This window comes from Rana temporaria, chromosome 11, assembly GCF_905171775.1.
Source record: "Rana temporaria chromosome 11, aRanTem1.1, whole genome shotgun sequence".
Lineage (NCBI taxonomy): Eukaryota > Metazoa > Chordata > Amphibia > Anura > Ranidae > Rana > Rana temporaria.
In genome coordinates, this window is record NC_053499.1 from 126,577,195 (window position 1) to 126,598,665 (window position 21,471).

The 21,471-nt window shown below is 42.6% G+C and overlaps 1 protein-coding gene across 2 annotated transcripts in view; it reads right to left on the reverse strand.

The window, feature by feature from the left end:
* Positions 1 to 21,471, reverse strand: part of LOC120917644 (5-hydroxytryptamine receptor 3A-like) — a 51,997-nt gene that overhangs the window by 17,138 nt on the left and 13,388 nt on the right. For both annotated transcript variants that reach the window (XM_040329093.1, XM_040329092.1), the window contains exons 2-3: positions 8,592 to 8,743; positions 6,500 to 6,544 (exon numbers count right to left, since the gene is read on the reverse strand). In XM_040329093.1, coding sequence (XP_040185027.1) covers positions 6,500 to 6,544; positions 8,592 to 8,633 — 87 coding nt within the window. In that variant the 5' untranslated portion in view covers positions 8,634 to 8,743. The remainder of the gene's footprint in view (positions 1 to 6,499; positions 6,545 to 8,591; positions 8,744 to 21,471) is intronic.

A 21,471-nucleotide genomic window follows, 5' to 3' on the forward strand; every position in this document is an offset into this window, starting at 1 on the left:
GGTGTTTGGATCCATTTTGTGAACTCTGGATGGGGTGAAATTGGCTCTGTGCGCTCTGTCAAGTTTTTATTTTGTCTGTGTCCCCACTGGGGGTATTTACCTCTCTATTTGGACTGGTGAACATTATCACCAAGACAGAAAAACATTTAGGGGCAGATCCTCAAAGAAATTACGCCGGCGTATCTCTTGATACGCCGCGTAATTTCAAATTTCCCGCGATGTATCTATGTTTTGGTATCCACAAAACAAGATACGACGGCATCTGGGTTAGATCCGACAGGCGTACGTCTTAGTACGCCGTCGGATCTTAGATGCAATTTTCCGGTGGCGTTTCAGTCGTATTCTGCGTCGAGTATGCAAATTAGCTATTTCCGACGATCCACGAACGTACGATCGGCCGTCGCATTTTTTTACGTTGTTTACGTTCGGCTTTTTCCAGCGTATAGTTAAAGCTGCTATATGGTGGCGTACTCAATGTTAAGTATGGCCGTCGTTCCCGTGTCTAATTTTGAAAATGTTACGTTGTTTGCGTAAGTCGTCAGTGAATGGGGATGCACGCCTTTTACGTTCACGTCGAAAACAATGACGTCCTTGCGACGTCATTTGGAGCAATGCACCCTGGGAGTTTTTACGGACGGCGCATGCGCCGTTCGTTCGGAGCGGGGACGCGCTTCATTTAGATAAAACACGCCCCCTACTCGCCGAATTTGAATTCCGCGCCCTTACGCTGCGAGAGATACACTACGCCGCCGTAACTTATGGCGCGGATTCGTTGAGGATTCAAACAAAATCAAAGTAAGTTACAGCAGCATAGCGTATCTTACATACGCTGCGGCCGCCGCAAATGTATGTGGATCTGCCCCTTAGGCTTTTTCCTGAACAAGAGGTAAGGAGAAACCTTTCAATGGGGACACATTTTCTGGTGACAACTGTCTACGAAGGGAATTGCCAGTGGCACATAGAAAACAAAAAATGACCTGACAGTGTTTATAAAACTTCCCTATTCCATAAAAAAAAAAAAAGTTTTGACCATATAACCACTTTAACAGTTTTTATATGCCGCATGTCACCTTAAAACTCCAGAGAGAAACAAAAACACCAAATATGGATGAATGTTCATTAAAAATAATTGGATGAACTTTAAAAAAAATGTAAAACTTTGCATTTGTCACATCCCTAAAAAATCCACCAAACTAGGTGGGATGTGTTTCTCAGTTCACATAACTCCAATTGAAATGACTAGAATACATGTATCAATCCTGATAGTATAAATAGCTGAGAGTAGCAATGTGCTTAGTATAACCCTATAGGAAATCAATTATCCTTATGTAGAACCCTCCTAGCAAGGTGCTAAGAGGTTATAGGAAAATGTATAGTTATTTTGGGGCTCTGCTGTAGTCAGGGGAGCTGGGTTCAATTAATTTGGTCTGTTCTAGGCTCTGCAGCTGCAGGTTTGCCTGTCTCCGTCCATCTTTCCAGAAAGTGCTGGAAGTGTGTTGCGGTGGTTAAGAGAGGACAGAGAGAGTGTATTTTTTTGCAGGTAGATAGAGCAGGCAGGCAGGCTAGTCAGTTAATGTTACAGTGTGTAGAGGATATATATACATCCCAGGTGTTGTACATATATTTATACAATGTATAGTTTAGCTAGATCAGTTCTTCCTAATTTACTGGCAGGCAGGTGATTGTGCTAGCTGCAGTATTCTTACGTGCTTTATTGCCTGTGTCCTCTGTAGTTTGCACCTAAAGCTACTTGGTGTATACTGGTAGGGTGCTCTGTAGTTTGCACCTAAAGATTCAGGAGCAGTGATTTTAATGATGCTTAAATTAAAATAAATAAATAAATGAAAAATTCCTTTAAATATTGTACCTGCTGGGTGTCTATAGTATGCCTGTGAAAACGTCTTTAAGAACCCGGGTCTTGCCCGAGGGAACATGTATCAATGGAATAAAAGTTTTAAAAATGGTCGTTTTTTCAGGAGACCTGAAAAAAAAAGATTTAAAAAAAAAAAATTGCCATTGATACATGTTCCCTGAGGCAAGACCCGGGTTCTCAAAGACGTTTTCACAGGCATACTATAGACACCCAGCAGGTACAATATTTAAAGGAATTTTTCATTTATTTATTTTTTTCAATTTAGGCATCATTAAAATCACTGCTCCTGAAAAAACGACCGTTTTTAAAACTTTTTTTCCATTGATACATGTTCCCTGGGGCAAGACCCGGGTTCTCAAAGACGTTTTACGACAATAACTTGCATATTAGGCTTTAAAATGAGCACTTTTGAATTTGAACGTTCGAGTCCCATAGACGTTAATGGGGTTCTAAATGTTCGTGCGAACGTTCGGTCCGTTCGAAGGTTCTGGTGCGAACCGAACGGGGGGGTGTTCGGCTCATCCCTACACACGATCGGTATTCCCAGCGGTAGAAAGTCTGCCGGGAATCCTAGGGGGAAAACTGAGAACCTGCTCGGTCACTTTTCCGTGCACACAATAGAGGTATTCCCGTTGGGGAAACTACGGTGAGAGCTTTGGCTGGGAATCCCGGCCGTGTTTTTTCTCCACCGCAGTGTTTCCCATAGGGAAACTCCCGGGAAAAAAGACCACGAGAATCGCGACAGGAAAAAAGAAAACATGTTCTAATTTTTCTGCCACGATTCCTGGCGGTTTTCCTGTCGGGAAAACTGCCATGGAGCATACACAAGGCTGTCATGGCAGTTTTCCCGATGGGAAAACTGGTCGTGTGTACAAAGCATAACACATAAATGAGCTCATTAGTCGTCTTCTTCTTCTTCTTCTTCTTCATTGCCCATTCACAGGCAGGAGGCAGGAACAAGCCCTTGTCTTATTAACCGTAGTAGAGAAAAGTCAGATCCCTACGTTGGCTGTGCTGTGTGACAGAGCTGTGTAAATCTCAGGAAAAAATGGACAGAAAAACACCTTTAGCAGGTAAAATACAAGACTTCTCCTGAATGGCAGGGAATCACACAGCCAAACTATTTAATTTCAGTAGCGGACAGTTTTCCACAATGCTGCCTGAACACAGTGCTGCTTACTTTATGTAGCAGTAGTACTACCCCCAGAGGAACCACTGAATTGTTTTGTGATTTCTCTACACCCTGAAGAGGACACACATTGCTCACCCAGCACTAACCAACACACCTTGGGGTATTTCAAAGAATTTGTTAGTCCAAGCATAGCCTAATAGAAGAAAGGACTAGCAAGTGTAGCTTGCTATACGAACAATCAATAAAACAATAATTTCACTCTGAGAGATATGGTTAAACACCTGCAGTATGCTGAATAATAGTGATTAGCAGAAATGAGCTGTATTTATCTAGAAACAATGTATAAAGACAGTCATTTTGCTATAACAGTACCTGTTTTGTCCCACTGGCCAGTGAGTGATGAAAAATTAAAGAAAAAACATTGGCTGTCAAATTTGGGGTCCTTGAAGAAAGCACAATAGTTCCCAACAGATTAACTTGTATGATGCTAGTCTCTTACCAGAACCAGGGCACCCTTTTCTGGGTCTACAGACTTGTGCTCTGGATCAGTAAAAGTCACGTTTAAGTCAGACAGGGATAGAAGGTGCTGTGATCTCTCTCTTTCAATCCTGCCGAGACAGTCCCTTTTGCTTCCTAAGTGGTGGGAGTGATCCTCTCATACAGTCTTTGTAATCCAAAGGAACATTGGATTGTTCCCAAATAGAAGAGGAGTTAAGGTTACCCCATTGGGGCAAAACTATTTCACAGAACCAAGAAATAAGAAAAGTCGGTGACCAAGAGGCCTCTCACCACAGTAGGCACTCTCTGAACTCCAAGCATATTCAGGTAGGTTTGTGAAAGGGTCCTCCCTCGCAAATTAGTGCCCAGCATTAGTAGCCAGTGTTCCCCTTCCTGATGATCAGGCATCTGCTGATGGGCACAGCCACTCGCTGCATCCAGCAAGTGAAACACCAATCCCCAGTGCAGGCTCTCAGTATCCAAGCCTCACATGTAGCATACCAGCGGAGGGCTCTGTAGCTCTCGCTCTCGTCAAACTACATCTCTGCCCAAACCAGCCTGCTTAACTCAGCTGTCCACTCCTTGTGTGGTTGTTTCCCCAATAACAGCATTTTTACTTTGTACTGTGACCAGTACCTTTCCTGGATGGAGGGGAGAAGTTTTCCCTGGTGGTGCTGCTCATGGGCTGGTGTTTTTTTCCAAAGTTGCCAGCTGACAGAGTCATACCATCCCAGCAGGACCTGCACTGACACTGGTCCCCTGTGCTGTATCCGCATCTCTCGCAGCCTCCTTCTGAACTCTTCTTCCATGGCGGCTGGCATCTGTACCTCTTTTCTTCTGCTATCCGGACCTTGGATAGTGGTGGTTTAGATGTTCCAGACTGCAGGAAGCATCCCACTGCTTGCCACCAAATGTGATGGAACTGCTTGGCACCTTGATTAGGTGCTTCTGCCAAACAGTGCCTCCTGCCCTTCAAACCGTTCCATCAGACTGAGAGCTACTACCAGCCCTGTTACCCCAAGCATCGTACACAGACAAAATGTTGGAATAAGAAGGAATGACTATTTATCAAAACTCAGACACACATTTTTTACCCCTCTTGAGGATATTATCATGACAATGCAAACTTCAAACACCAATCCAATTACCAGATAACAACTGACAGTGATCTCAATTAACAGTAATCTAATTAAACAGTAAGTTAATCAACAAACATATAACGTCCCACAAGAATTTGGTAACAAGGTGAAGTGGACACAATACTAGCAGACAGATAGAAACACTAGGTGACTCAATTAACAATGGGAATGCACACCTAGGATGCACACAATTGGAGATACACAAACTTGTGTATTCTTCCCACAAGACAAGTCATCAGAAGACAAACAATTCCAGCAGTCTGATAAAATTGATTATTTTTCCATAGATTCTATTGAGGGATCTTGTTGATAAATATTTCTGTCCCAAGTGAAGGAGCCCCTCCAACCCAGCCTGCAGGATGGCCACCTCGGACCGTTACCCTGTACAAGATTAATATTACACCTTTCCATCCACTCCATAAGGGAAGCTTTATTGTCCTTATAATCTGCTCTTTCCATGGGCAATAATCAGTGGGTAGGATTTACAAAGCTCTGCCCCACAACACATCGCTATCTGGTGGGGGGGGGGGGAGTTGTGTGCTTTACGAAAATTAAAGGGTTTGTAAAGGATTTTTTTTTTCTAAATAGCTTCCTTTACCTTAGTGCAGTTCTCCTTCACTTACCTCATGCTTCCATTTTGCTTTTAAATGTCCTTATTTCTTCTGAGAAATGCTCACTTCCTGTTCTTCTGTCTGTAACTCACCACCGTAATGCGAGGCTTTCTTCCTGGTATGGTGAAAGCCTCTTGAGGGGGGAGGGGGCGAGCAGGAGTGTCAGGACGCCCACTAACACACAGCTCCTTTCTCTGTCTGCAAAGTAGAGAGTGTCCTGACTTGCCTGCTCGCCCCCTCCCCCCTCAAGAGGTTTTCTCCACACCAGGGAGAAAGCCTTGCATTACGGTGGTGAGTTACAGACAGAAGAACAGGAAGTGAGCATTTCTCAGAAGAAATAAGGACATTTAAAAGCAAAATCGAAGGATGAGGTAAGTGAAGGACTGCACTAAAGTAAAGGAAGCTGTTTAGGAAGAAATTTTTTTCCTTTACAACCCCTTTAAACAGAGAATAATGGGCACCCAATATGGAAAAAGATGATGGCTATTCTAAACGATATCCAAAAAAACCTTCTTTAAAATTTGGTCACCTTGGATAGACCATCGCCCAGTATGGACTCCCAATTCCTACTCTTATAAGCACTTCCCTGCAAGATTCATGTCCTCTCTACCCTATTCTTTCCCTTCTGCCCCGCCTCACCACTCTACTTGCTCTCTATTTCCTTCTCCTTCTTCCCTTTTCTTCCAACCCTTTCCTCTCTCCCTTATCTGTCTTCTCCCCTTTCACTTTCCCTACTTTGTCCCACCACTATTTTTTCCCTCCCAAGACCCACAGTGCCTCTTTCCTCTTCTGCCAATACCACCAAGCAATGGCAATTTACATTTCTCCTCAAATACATTCAACAATCATAAGGTCACTCACTCCTCCACAACCAATATCTATACATGGCTTGCCAGGCCGTCTGTACCTCTAACAAACTCCCCTAAAATCCTTTTCTACCCCCTCCTCACCACCAAATAGTTATTATGAAAGAAAACGATTAGTCGTTTCAAAGTGAAGTGTCTTTTGTTGAATAATCAACAAATTAGACTAAATTTAAGCAATTTATTTACTTTCATTTATGAATGATCCACATTTTTTTTACCTGTGTGTTGATAAGAGTTACTTTAATTATTCTCATCTCACTCCAAACACATTACAAATATATACACTATGCTTATCTTTTCATTACAGGCAGAGTTGGAAAACATGTTAAATTATTGGAACCATTTCACAGGTGAAAAGGAAAAAAGGTTTAGTGGCTTACCATAGTGAACCATATGTATGTGATAATAGTCTGTTGATTCATATTCTGTAGAAAATCAGTGAAGATCATTAGAAATGATTCAAACATAATAGCATAAACGAGATTCTGTCCGCATTTACAGTAGGCATTCACATTACAATAGATCTAGCATATCCATATTCAAACCCCTACCTGTCCCGATCAGATTAATGAGTTAACACCTCTATTTATAATTACTCCAGTTGCAGCAATTGAAGGTGACAGCACCCTATGTCTGTGTAGACTCATACCCAACCCATAGACATATACCTAAGCCAGCTGGGTAATGAGTTGATTTACTAAAGACAATGAATGAGGCTATTTACTTTGAAAGGAAAGTTTCCCCAGAGCTTAGTGAAATGTGGTAAAATTACATGCTAATTTTACCAAGGCTTGATGGTTTTTGTCTTTTTAATATAGCTTGTGAGTGCATTTCTGCTCCTTTTATTTAAGAACTCTCATCACACTATGCTGTTTTGTGCTGCTCTCTCCATTTTTCTTAAAGAGAGTGTCTGACAAGGACCCTTGCTGACAGCTAATTACAGAATGCACAGGGTCAAACTCTGGTGTATATGCACAACCGCTGTAACAGGAAAGTAGAGAAAAACTATGAAAATTTAGGTTTTTAGTACAATGTGCATCTGACTGCATACAATAAAAATGTGTCACTTTTTAAAACAGATCAAGGTCCAACGCTAACTTTTGATAAAGGTTTTCCTTTCAAACTTGATATTGATTTTTCACCCCAATGCACTCACATTGATTGTGTCCAGGAATGTCCTTGATAACTAACTATCACCATAGCGCTTAAATAAAACAACACTCACAAGATAGTTAGAACCCACATGGATACACAGGTCAATAACTGCTTGATGTGGGTACTCCAGCTTTCTTTACATAATATTTGTATACCTTTCACGGGACTATTGAAAGCTCTGCCTGTTCCCTATATCCACTGGTCCTTGGCTTGAGGGTGCCACACATAACAGCTGTTTTTGGAGTAGCTTGCTCAGGTCCTGGAAATGAATGAGAGGATGCAAGTGCACATGTAATGGGCATTGGATGTGCAGGATTCAACATTCTGTGAGTACCCACATCAAGCAATTGTTGGCCTCTGTTTTCATGTGGGGTCCAGCTATCTGGAGGAAATGTGTTGTAGCTATTTAGTGGTGGTTTTAGTTACGAGACTGTAACCTGGACTGTAGCTGATAATTGCTGTGGAACTTCTCCCTTTGTTGTTGCTGTATTATGCTTCTGCCGTGTGGACAGGGTTAAACTGAATATTCATTATTGCAGAAGTGCAGTAGCCATCTTTAAGGAGACCACTTTGCATTGATCATCTATGGAGTGTCTTCAGTGCAGGGGGCAGCCATCTTGGTGGGGCCTGGAGGGCAGTGCCGGCGATTGGCTGATGCCACAGAGAAAGTAGAAGTGGAGAGTGGAGACTATGGAGGCTTCAGAGAGGGAAGGAGAGAGAGAGCACCACAAGCTTGCAGTGAAGGGGCAACAGTGGTGTGTGGCCAGAGTTTGCTGGAGCTATCTGATGCTGTGCTGCCCAGGAAAGAGTGCTGACCATAGACTGCTGCTGCCATTATACTTTGTGCAGTGCTACAGGAGGTGACTTGGATCCTGAGAGCCTGCACTGGGGATCAGTATTTAAATTTTCTAATATTTCTAATATACCTGTCAGTTTTTTGCCATCTGTTTCCCACTGGGGAGATTCACCTTTACTCCTTGTCCCATAGCCAAAACAAGACGTCAAAGAAAAATCCCTCCAAAGTCAGGAAATCTCGGCATGTCACCAGCAGAACTAGTGATCCCATTGAAAGATTTCCCTTCTATGCCTGTTCTGGTGCCAACCCAAATTTTTGGGTTTTCTTTTACTTTCACTTTTCATGACAAAGTCAAAAAAAGAGGGTAATCTCTCTAATGGGAACACAAACAGCAATAATAAAACTGACAGGTTTTCTCCACTCTGTGCAACACGAAACAAGAAAAAAAAAAGTTGAGCCTTTAGTTATACTTTAAACTTGCTTATAATAAGATACTCCTAAAATTTACAAAGTGGTCTTACCAGTTCGACGACAGTATACAAGAGAAAATCCAGTTGAACCATACAGACATTTTTCCAGTTGCTAACTGGACGTTCATCAGGCTGAAAACTTGACAGGTTTAGAGCCCTTTCCAGGTTATAAAAACTGCAGTCAGTGTCACAATTGATGTTACCTGAACAAAAAAATAAGGGTAAAGTAAATGTATGCCTATTCAATTCACAGCCTATACACTTAGCACTGGTAGAATATCTGATGATTAGTTATTTTATTATTATTATTATACAGGATTGATATAGGACCAACAGTTTGCGCAGCGCTTTACATCAGGGAAGACAGTACAGTCACAATACAAATCAATACAGGAGGGATCAGAGGGCCCTGCTCGTTAGAGCTTACAATCTAGAAGGGAGGGTCAAGTGGAACAAAGGGTAGTAGTTGTGGGGGATGATCAGATGGACTCAAATGAAAATACAGTTGTTAGGTGTGGGAAGGGTAGGCTTCTCTGAAGAGGAGGGTTTTCATGGATCCTCTAAAAGCTAATAGAGAAGGAGATAGGCGGATAGATTGGGGTAAGGAGTTCCATAGGCTTGGAGAGGCTCTGGAAAAGTCCTGGAGACGAGCATGGGAGCAGGTGATGAGAGAGCAAGAGAGTAGGAGGTCTTGAGAAGAACGAAGAGAACGATTAGGTTGGTATTTAGAGACTAGTAGGTAGATTCAGTAAGAGTTAGGCCGGCTTATCAGTAGATAAGCCGACCTAACTCAGAATCTTCGCCGACCTATGTTTAAGTGTATGCTCAAACAGAGATACGCTTAAACATATCTAAGATACGACGGCTTGCGCCGTCCTATCTTAGGTTGCAATATTTCGGATGGCCGCTAGGTGGCGCTTCCATTGCGGTCGGCGTAGAATATGTAAATTAGTAGATATGCCGATTCACGAACGTACGCCCGGCCGCCGCAGTACATTTACGCTGTTTCCGTAAGCCATTATCAGGCCTAAAGTTATTCCATCTATTAGATGGAATAGTAATGTTAAAGTATGGCCGCCGTTCCCGTTTCGAGATTCAACATTTTTACGTCGTTTGCGTAAGTCGTCCGCGAATAGTGATTTACGTTGTTTACGTCCACGTCGAAATCAATAGGCCCGTGCGGCGTACTTAGCCGCAATGCACACTGGGAAATGTAGGCGCCCGGCGCATGCGCAGTAAATAGAAAAACGTAAAGTCAAGCCTTATTAACATAAAACACGCCCCCCTTACACACATTTGAATTTGGCGCCCTTACGCCCGCCCGCTTTAGGCTACGCCGCCGTAACTTAGCAGGCAAGTACATTGTGAATCATGTACTTGCCTAGCTAACTTACGGCGGCGTAGCCTAAACACGCTAAGCTACGCCGCCGTAAGTGTAGGCACATCTACCTGAATCTACCTATAGTAGGTCAGTGATGTAGCTGGGGGCAGAGTTGTGGATGGCTTTGTAGGTAATTGTTAGTAGTTTGAATTTAATTCATTGTGTGAGAGCGGAAGCCAGTGGAGGGATTGACAGAGAGGAGTAGCAGAGACAGAGCGGTTGGTAAGGTGGATGAGTCTGGCCGCAGCATTCATGATGGACTGAAGGGGGGTTAGAGTATGCAGAGGTAAGCTAATGAGGAGGGAGTTGCAGTAATCAAGGCGAGAGATGACCAGTGAGTGAATTAAGAGCTTTGTGGTGTCATTGGTTAGAAAGGGGCGTATTTTGGAGATGTTGCGAAGGTTGAGGCGGCAAGATTTGGACAGTGATTGAATGTGAGGCTTAAAGGACAGTTCAGAGTCCAGGACAACTCCTAGGACCTTGACATGTGGGGATGGGCTGATAGTTGTGCCATCAATTTTGACAGAGAGATCAGAGGGGAAGAGGCACGTGGGGGAGGGAAAATTATAAGTTCTGTTTTGGATAGATTGAGTTTGAGGAAGTGGTATGACATCTAAAGTGATATATCTGATAGTAAATTAGTGATACGTGAGGAAAATGAAGAAGTCCGTTGAGGGGTAGAGAAATAGATTTGAGTGTCATCAGTGTAAAGGTGGTATTGGAAGCCGTGGGAAGCTAACAGCTGACCCAGGGAGGAGGTGTAGATTGAAAATAGGAGAGGTCCAAGAACAGAACCTTGGGGGACCCCAATAGAGAATGGAAGAGGAGAGGAGGAAGTAGAGTTGTAAGTAGCGCTGAAGGTGCGGTTGGATAAGTAGGTAGAGAACCAGCGAAGAGTACAGTCACGGAGACCAAAGGTGTTGAGTTTTTTGAGGAGGAGTGGGTGGTCAACCGTATCGAAGGTGGCAGAGAGGTCCAGGAGTAGGAGCACAGAATAGTGTCCCTTAGTTTTGGCCGTTATTATATCGTTTGTTAGTTTTAGGAGAGCAGTTTCTGTGGAATGTTGAGGACGAAATCCAGACTGAAGGTTATTATCAGCAAGGTGGACGCTCAGTCGGTTGTAGACTAGACGTTCAAAGAGTTTGGATAAAAAGGGGAGCAAGGAGATGGGGCATAGGTTGTCAAGATTGGATGGGTCCAGTGAGGGCTTTTTAAGTATGGGGCTGACTAGTGCATGTTTCAAAGAGTTAGGGAAGATGCCAGAAGAGAGGGAGAGATTGAAGATGTGGGTTAGAGAGTGTAGAATAGAGCCAGAGGGTGAACGTAGCATTTGTGAGGGAACAGGATCCAGAGCGCAGGAGGTAAGATGGACGTTAGAAAGTAATTTAGCAACCTTGTCTGTAGCGGTGGGGTTGAAAGAGGGAAGTAATGACTGTACCTGTGTGCATGAGGTGTGAAGTGTGGAGGGTGTCTGAACAGTAGAGATCTCCTTGCGAATTGTATCAATCTTCTGTTTGAAGTAATTGGCAATCTCCTGGGCGGTGAGTGAGTTAGTGGGTGGAGGCAATGGAGGACGGAGGAGAGAGTTGAAGGTAGAGAAGAGTTGACGGGATGATACGTTTTTAATGAGGGTGATGAAATAGGTCTGCTTGGCAGCGAGGAGGATGGAATTGTATATTTGGAGGGCAGATTTATACTGGACGAAGTCTTCCTGGGACTTACTCTTGTGTCACTGGCGCTCGAGAGCACGGCTGTGTTTTTTCAGACTTGTAGTATCATCTGTTTGCCAGGATTGAAGGGGGACGGGGCCTTATTCTGCGTGTAGTGAGGGGGGCCAGTCTGTCCAGTGATGCTAGAAGTGAAGTGTTGTAGACAGAAGTATCTAGGTCAGTGCAGGAAAGGGGTACGATTTTGTAATAGAGGTGGTCAGTCACAGAGTATAGGAGAGAAGGGTTGATATGATGAAGATTTCTATGAGTGACTGTTAGGCATTTGGAGGGAGAGGAGACAGAGGAGAGGGAGAGAGTGAAATTAATAAGGTAGTGATCAGAGAGGGGGTAAGGATAGATGGAGAGGTTGCATGGAGTGCATAGGTGGGAAAAGACAAGGTCAAGGGTATTGCCTTCAGAGTGAGTAGGAGCATGTATCCATTGCTTCAGGTCAAAAGAGGAGGTTAGACTGAGAAGTTTGGAAGTTGCAGAAGTGTTAGCATTAGTAGGGATGTTGAAGTCGCCAAGAATGGTTGTGGGGATTTCAGAAGAGAGAAAGTAGGGTAGCCAGGCAGAGAAATCATTGAGAAAGGAGGATACTGGACCAGGGGGCCGGTAGATCACAGCTATCCTTAGAGAAACTGGGGAGAAGAGACGAATGCAATGCGCCTCAAATGAGGAGAGTGACAGAGAGGGAGGTGGGTGAAGTGCCTGAAAGGTGCTATGTGGGGCTAAAAGGATTCCAACACCCCCTCCTTTGCGTCCACTGGGTCTGGGGGAGTGAGTCCAAAGAAAACCAGTGTGGGATAGAGCAGCAGAATACGCAGTGTCGGATTTGTGAAGCCAGGTTTCAGTAATGGCGAGTAGATTAAATGAGTTAGCGATAAAGAGATCGTGGAGGGACGTGAGTTTGTTACAGACAGAGTGAGCGTTCAAAAGGGCGCAAGAGAAAGGGAGTCTGGTCTTGGGAAGAAGAGAAATGGGAACTAGATTGTGTGCATTGCGGCTGCATCCAGAGGGTGTAGGGTAATGGGTGCGTTGAGCACAGTTAGATGTAGGGGTCCCAGGGTTTGGGGAGACATCATCAGAGGATAGGAGAAGCAGAAGGGTGAGGAAGGTAATGTGGGAATGCGATTTATATGAGGGGACATGCCCCAGTGATTTGGAGCATTGGGCGTTTGACTTTAGAATTAGCATGAGTTGGTGAGTGCAGTAATAAGGAGAGGACGGAAGTAAGGGCGATATATATAGGGTGTGGGATGGAGAAGAGGGGTGAAGGAAAGACAGTTTAAGGATAGAAGACCCAGCTGTCAGAAGGAGTGGTAGAGAGTGCATTTTCGAAAGGGGAGGAAACCGAAACTTTAAAAAAAAAAAAAGTATACCTGTATTATGAATAGCAAGATAATTTTAGATTTTATCGCTTTGTGCATTCGCTGAAGTGCTTCCACTTATCGAAAAAGCCCCACTTAGAGAAAGAGCCCCAGATGCAAGTAGCCCCCTGCTTGTTCAGTTTAATTCCTTATTAGACACCCACAATGAATGCCAAGGGTATGGAATTACATTTCAAGTATGTCCGGTCAATATAATTTTCATAGCATTACAATAATATTTATTGTGAATTTTCATTGCGCCCCTTACATCAGGCGTCCCCATCAGAGTGCCCCCTTACATCAAGTTTCCCCATTAGAGTGCTCCCCTTACATCAGGTGTTCCCATCTCAGTGCTCCCTTACATCAGGTGTCCCCATTAGAGTGTCCCTCTAATGCTGCGTACACACGATAGGTTAGTCTGATGAAAACGGTCTGATGGACCGTTTTTTTTCATCAGACCAAACCGATTGTGTGTGGGCCCCATCGGTTATTTATCCATAGGTTAAAAAAATAGGAACTTGTTTTAAAATTATCTGATGGATAAAAAACCTATAGAAAAAAACGATCGTCTGTAGGTACGTCCATCGGTTGATTCTGGGAGTATCAGAAACCTGGTTTGACAGCTCATATGACTGGCTTGGAACTATCCTAGAGTACTCCCTGTACCGAAGGGACAGTGTAGATATAAGCGGGGATGGGGTGTGCATGTATGTCAAAAGTAAGTTGATAGTGAACATAGGGAATGACATTACAAATGGGCAAGGGAAAGTGTGAAATCCCTGTGGCTGAAGCTTCAAGGGGAAAACAACAAATGGGAAATTAATAGTGGGTGTATTCTACAGGCTCCCTAACCAGAAGGATAAAAAAGAGAGCGATCTCCGCTCACAGGTAGAAATAGTGGCGAAGCAGGGTGATGTTATTATCACAGGGAATTAAATTATGTGGATATTGACTGGGCAGACGGAACAGTTCACTCATCTAAGGCTTGTCATTTATTGAATATGTCAGTTGGTGGCTGCCCCAACTAAAAATAATGCTCTGCTAGGCCTGCTAATTACTGTACAAACAACACAGAGTTGACTGCAAACATGGAAGTATGGGATAACTTGGGTAACAGCAATCACAGGGTAATTACATTCACTAAATAAATAAATTATAGTAAAGTGAGACAGGAAGGTTGTACAAAAACATTAAACTTAAAAACAGCCAACTTTACTAAGCTACACTCCATACTTGATATTCAATATAAATGCAAATGAATCAAAAACCTGTGATAAAAGTGTTCATAGAAAAACATAAAGTTCATGGAGGAGCTAAAAGGAAAAAATGTTTCTTTGCTTCTTTCAAGGTGTAAAATGTTCAAAATATATTCAAAATAATCTTCCACCACACCCGATGTGAAACAATAGTGAATCCTCCACCAATAGAAATGGCCACTCACCAGAACAATATGCCTAGCACTCTCGTGTTTTGGCACAGAAGTTTTGTTATAGTTAGTTTAAATCAGCAGGCGAGCTTCCATTCCCAGACAGATGGACAGATAAAATCCTCAAAAATGAAAAGAGTGTAACATAGTGTGATACCATCAAAGCAATTTTAATCACAAACCACAAACAAAATCTTCAAAAAGTGCACTCACACAGTGCCAAAATTAAAAAAGCGTGATAAATACACATCAAAGATTCCTCAGTATTGTGCGGCTGAAATACAATGGTCTCGGCGGACCCCAAATTGAACCAGGCAACTCACACCACTCGATCACCACTCGTTCCCCACACTGTATTGGAAGTAAACTGAAGCTGGCGTGAAGAGAAACCGGACGCCGGTCACTGGTGAGCAAACATACGACTGGCCTGTCTTCTCACGTTAGCAATTGGTCACTGATCAGATGATAACCAAGCTCCCGACATGTTTCGTCGTAAAATTTGACTTAATCATCACTTAACCATCCCATGATTAAGTCAAATTTTACGACGAAACATGTCGGGAGCTTGGTTATCATCTGATCAGTGACCAATTGCTAACGTGAGAAGACAGGCCAGTCGTATGTTTGCTCGCCAGTGACCGGCGTCCGGTTTCTCTTCACGCCAGCTTCAGTTTACTTTCAATACAGTGTGGGGAACGAGTGGTGATCGAGTGGTGTGAGTTGCCTGGTTCAATTTGGGGTCCGCCGAGACCATTGTATTTCAGCCGCACAATACTGAGGAATCTTTGATGTGTATTTATCACGCTTTTTTAATTTTGGCACTGTGTGAGTGCACTTTTTGAAGATTTTGTTTGTGGTTTGTGATTAAAATTGCTTTGATGGTATCACACTATGTTACACTCTTTTCATTTTTGAGGATTTTATCTGTCCATCTGTCTGGAAATGGAAGCTCGCCTGCTGATTTAAACTAACTATAACAAAACTTCTGTGCCAAAACACGAGAGTGCTAGGCATATTGTTCTGGTGAGTGGCCATTTCTAGTGGTGGAGGATTCACTATTGTTTCACATCGGGTGTGGTGGAAGATTATTTTGAATATATTTTGAACATTTTACACCTTGAAAGAAGCAAAGAAACATTTTTTCCTTTTAGCTCCTCCATGAACTTTATGTTTTTCTATGAACACTTTTATCACGGGTTTTTGATTCATTTGCATTTATATTGAATATTATTTATCTACTTATCACCATATCACAGTGTGATTCACACACACTAGAGCGCTGTTTGTATATAATTTTGTGGTTTATTGGTTTAAAACACGTTATATATTTTTTTCACATTGATATCTTTAGAACAGCAGCTGTGATTACTATTATTGTCTTTGTCTTGAGCGCAGAGGTGTGATTCAATAGGGCGCCATTTTTTGATCACACTTTATCTATACACTCCATACTTCATGACATTTACTGGGAAGATATTCTAAAAACAAAAACCACGGAGGAAGAGTAGAAGTGCTATGGTCCAGTATATTTCAATTGCCAAACAATATAAAAGAACTAAAGTTAAACCTGATTCCTTGTCTTTGCTATACTCTCAAATGTCTCCCTTGACCATACCTAGGATGTCCTCTCTTTATCGGAAATGATAATCAGACCTGCCATCGCTGTCTAAGGACAATTGGGAGGACTGCCTGTTACAATTTGTTTCTACCAGGATCTCTGCTAGCAATCAGTTCCTCCAGCTAAAGCTCATTCACTGTGTTTACTACCCCCGAAAAGGTTAGCTATCATTTACCGTAACGTGTCTGACATGTGTCTCAGGTGCGGCACTAAGACTGGTACTTACCTACACATTTTTTGGTAATGTCCTGCAGCAATTTATGAAAAAAAACAGAACCTGTTTAACAGGTGAACAAATGTTATGCTTTTTGTACTATAATATTGTTTTTGTTTAAAGTGGCGCTTTCCCATTTACCGCTGCGCTTTTTCAATGGGTAGGGGTTCTGTACTTTAGGAGCGGTGTATACACCGCTCCTAAAGTGCCTCAAAGATGCTGCTTGCAGGACTTTTTCTAGCGTCCTACCAGCGCAACGCTCCAGTGTGAAAGCCCTCAGGCTTTTAAACTGGAGTGACAAGAGAGGTGCTTTGCAGGTGCTATTTTTAGCGATATAGCGCATGTAAAGCACCTTCGTGTGAAAGTAACCCTAGTAGTAGACTGCATCACTGAAAAAAATCCTGGATTGGTGGGATGTGGTTAAATGTGGTATTAATTGTGAATCAACTGCTAGATCCAATGAAAATGTCCATCCAAAACAATACAAGAGTAAAGGTTTAGTGCAAACATATCCAAAAATACTTCACTACCATGCTGAGGAATAAATACCAGGTTTGCAGTTGTGCCATACTCTTCATTCTTGGATAATGGATTGAACAGTGCTTTGTGAGATGTTGAAAGCTTGGGATATTTTTTTTTTATAACCTAACCCTGCTTTAAACTTCTCCACAACTTTATCCCTGACATGTCTGGCATTCATGATGCTGTTTGTTCACTAAGGTTCTCTAACAAACATCAGAGGGCTTCACAGAACATACTGAGATTAAATTACACACAGATGGACTCTATTTACTAATTAGGTGACTTCTGAAGGCAATTGCTTCCACTAGATTATAGTTAGGAGTATCAAAGTAAAGGGGGCAGAATACAAATGCATGCCACACTTTTCAGATATTTATTTGTAAATAAAATTGAAAAACATTTATTATTTTCCTTCCACTTTACAATTATGTGCCACTTTGTGTTGGTCTCTCACATAAAATCCCAATAAAACACATTTACATTTTTGGTTGTAACATAACATATTGTGGAAAATTTCAAGGGGTATGAATACTTTTTCAAGGCACTGTAAATGGCGCTGCAATGCACTGTATAGTACAGTATAATGCACTACTCACCCCAGTACCACACACATATTGTACATTGCTAAAAAAGGGTTTATGTGGATTCACACACATTGTGGTGCATTAGCAGCCCATTCATAAACAAACAGGCTGCCTTAATGCAATGTAACACACTGAAAGTAATTGCTAAAATGTGAATGTGACTTAAAATATAAAATTTCACACTTTTCAGTAAATTTTTGCAACCGCCACTCTAACATTCGCCTTTTTGGATGGCTATAAAAGCTTATCAGGAGGTGATGACATCAGGGAGACAGAAATCAAAAGAAACTACACCCACAAATGGTTCAAGGTTTGATGGGAACCCAACAGATATTTGAGTAGCCCCATGGCACAACAAAGTTTACCCAAGTCTACCTAATACAAACTATTAATGGAGCAAATGGGTCACAAATTGCTGAGACTGGAGTGCTGCTTTACCCTCCCCGGCGGTGTGATTCTTGCAGAAAAAAGGTGCTGAAAGCGATACCATTATTTGCAAGGAAATTTGGCGTTTTATACTGTAGGCCTGTAATTCTTAGGCCCCGTACACACGAGAGGATCGATCCGCTGGAATTGATCCGCGGACCGGTTTTAGCGGATAGATCCCCTGGTGTGTACGATCCAGCGGATCTTTTTCCTCGGATTTTTGTCCCCGGGGATGGATTTCCAGCGGATCAAAATTTCTTGACATGCTAAGAAATCGATCCGCTGGAATCCAGTCCAACGGATTGATCCGCTGGTCTGTACAGACTCACCGGATCAATCCGTCCGAATCCATCCCCCGCATGCGTCGTAATGATTCGACGCATGCGTGGAAGTCCTTATATCACAGCGTCGCGCACGTCGCCGCGTCATCATCGCGGCAACGGCACGACACGTCACCGCGGACGGAATTCCGCGGGGATTTTGATCTCATGGTTAGTACAACAATGAGATCAAAATCCGCCAGAGGATTTATGCGCGGAAACGGTCCCCCGGACCGTTTCCGCGGATAAATCCTCTCGTGTGTACTAGGCCTTAGGAATAACTCACTTAAATCTGTCCAAACCAGAGTATTGTAGGGATCCCGGGTATGATTTTTTAAAAAAAACAAAATTATAAATTATAATATAATAAATAATTATAAATAATTATAACAAATAATAATATAATTATAATAAAAATTATTCAATAATGTAATCAACTCAAAATCACTGAAATTTGCTCAGTTGCAGAATTGTCGCTGTCATTACTTTTATTTTTTTATGACGAATTTGCCCACAAATCGCTATCGCTCAATTCTGCAAGTGATTATAATTTATTATCGCTGTTTTCTAGCTGGTCTAAAAGCACTTTTGACATAAAAAGACACTTTTGGTTGCTATGGACGATCTACAGTTTGCAGTTAGAAAGAACAGTTTTTATTATATAAAAGAACATGTAGGGCACTGGGCAGACCACTAGGGACAAGGGGGGTGTGTATGTTTTACATACAGTACTGTAATCTATAAGATTACAGTATACTGTATGTAATGTGTTTGTTTACCTTTTTGAATTTGGCGCCGTTCTCCGCTCCCGTGGGTCGTAACGTCGCAGGGAACGGAGATCGGCGGCACAGGAGGACACTGTGTGAATCGAGCGAGGTCCCGCTCGCTCACACAGCGCGGTGGCATCGCTGGATCCAGGGACACAGTAAGAAAACACTGCCTGTGGATCCAGCGAGGCAAGCCCGAGTCTGACTCGGGGTTACCGATCCTAGCACAAAAATCTAACCCCGAGTCAGACTTGGGAATACCGCCAGGAGGGTTAAGAAACTATTTATTCTCTATAGTTTTAGGCAGGGGTCAAGTCCTGGGGAAAAAAGTGTGGGAACTCCCACCCAAGATCCACTCCCCCCCACCAACAAAAAAAAATGATACGCTCATATGCATAATTACTAAAACCGCATGTTTTTTTTTTCTTCGATCCACTGTACCTTAGTAATCCTTTATGTTACTGGGCGCTTCCTGTATATGGATTCATCGGGTAGTGTGCGGGTATTCCGTCACTTCCTCGATGCCGCAATGTCTCCTGGGAGCTTTTGTCATTGTTCCCAGGAGACATTGCGAGGTCTGTCGCGAGTTATCGCGGGACTTAGAAAGAAGCAAATTCTTTCGAAATCCCGCGATAACTCGCGGCAAACCTCTGCAATGTCTCCTGGCCGCTTAGTGAAGGATTGGCTTGGGCGGCTCGGCTGCTCTAGTCCTGCAAAGGGAGTTCCTGCTGTGAAAAAAGTGCAGGAACTCCGTTCCCACACGTTCCCGCAGGACTTGAGCCCTGGTTTTAGGACATTTTACACAGTAGCTATCTGCCAGCAGTAGTATCAACAGCTATGACATTAAACTATAAATAAGCTTTGTTTCTTTATGTTAGTGTTGCTTTATGTTATATACAGTAATATCATACTGAAGACTGTTACATTGGATTTGTTCTGGAATAAATGTTTATGGGCTCCATTCACAAAGCATCTGAGCTTGCAGTAAGATACCGTACAACATTTTTCAAAAAGTTTTTTGCCATTCACTAAAAAAAGCTACTAAAATACTGCATGAGTTATTTTTATGAAATCATGCAGTATTTTAGTACTGAACGCCTACGGTAAATTAACTTCTGGTGTTAGCCAGCGTCCTTAACCACTTAAGCCCTGGACCATATTGCTGGTCAAAGACCAGAGCACTTTTTTTACCGATTCGGCACTGCGTCACTTTAACTGACAATTGCGCGGTCGTACGAAGTGGCTCCCAAACAAAATTGGCGTCCTTTTTTTCCCACAAATAGAGCTTTCTTTTGGTGGTATTTGATCACCTCTGCGTTTTTTTGTTTTTGCGCTATAAACAAAAATAGAGCGACAATTTTGAAAAAAAATAATATTTTTTACTTTTTACCATAATAAATATCCCCCAAAAATATATATATATACAAATTTATTGATTGGTTTGCGCAAAAGTTATAGCGTTTACAAAATAGGGGGTAGTTTTATGGAATTTTTATGTTATTTTTTTTTTTTTTACAAGTAATGGCAGCGATAAGCGATATTTTTTTGGTACTGCAACATTATGGCGGACACTTCGGACACTTTTGACACATTTTTGGGACCATTGGCATTTTTATAGCGATCAGTGCTATAAAAATGCATTGATTACTATAAAAATGACACTGGCAGTGAAGGGGTTAAAACTAGGGGCCCGGAATAGGTTAAGTATGTTCCCTGGGTGTGTTCTAACTGTAGGGGGGATGGACTCACTAGGGGAAATGACTGATCGCTGTTCATACATTGTATGAACAGATGGTCAGGCATTTTTCCCCTGACAGGACACACACACAGCTCCCGGTTCTCGCTCTGTAACGAGCGATCGCGGGTGCCTGGCGGTGATCGCGACTGCCGGGCACGCGCGCGGGAGTCAGGAGCGCGCCCCTATTGGCTGCTGGGAGAAATTATGTAGATCTACGTGATCTCACCCAGCAGAGCCGACCTGCCGCCGTAAAACTGCGGCGGCTGGTCGGCAAGCAGTTAACACTGGCGGCCGCCAGCTACCTCAACAACCAGTAACTTATTATCAGGGTATTTACAGACTGTGTTGTTTTGGATTTTGAGGGGCACCCCCCCCCCCCTCAAAATCGTAGTAAGAGATAGAGTCTCACGCAAGTTGTAAATTAACCATTTAAACAGTTTACTGAAGAAACTTATTTAACACATTAGACACAGGGGGTAAAGAATGACAGCAATAACAATCAAAGTGTATGCAAAACCCAAAGCTCAATGGTCACTTTAAGAGCATATGCAAACAGGCAAAGAGTGGGACTTATGCTCAATATGATAAAACCCTGATACTGAGCACCTTCTCACTCCCTCAGAGCACACACCACACCTGTAGAAAAGTATTAAACATCATGCAGTAGTGAAATACAATACATTTGTCCATATAATGTACTCAAGGGCTCCCCCTAGATTTCAGTACACTGTTATGCTCTGTGAACCTAAAGTTGTGATGCTGTATAGGAAATGGCAAAGTCTCTTTTCTTCTTCCTCTTCAGCTAGCTTAGTTAGATTATACTGCACTGTTTGTAAATCCAGATAAGGAAATTAGT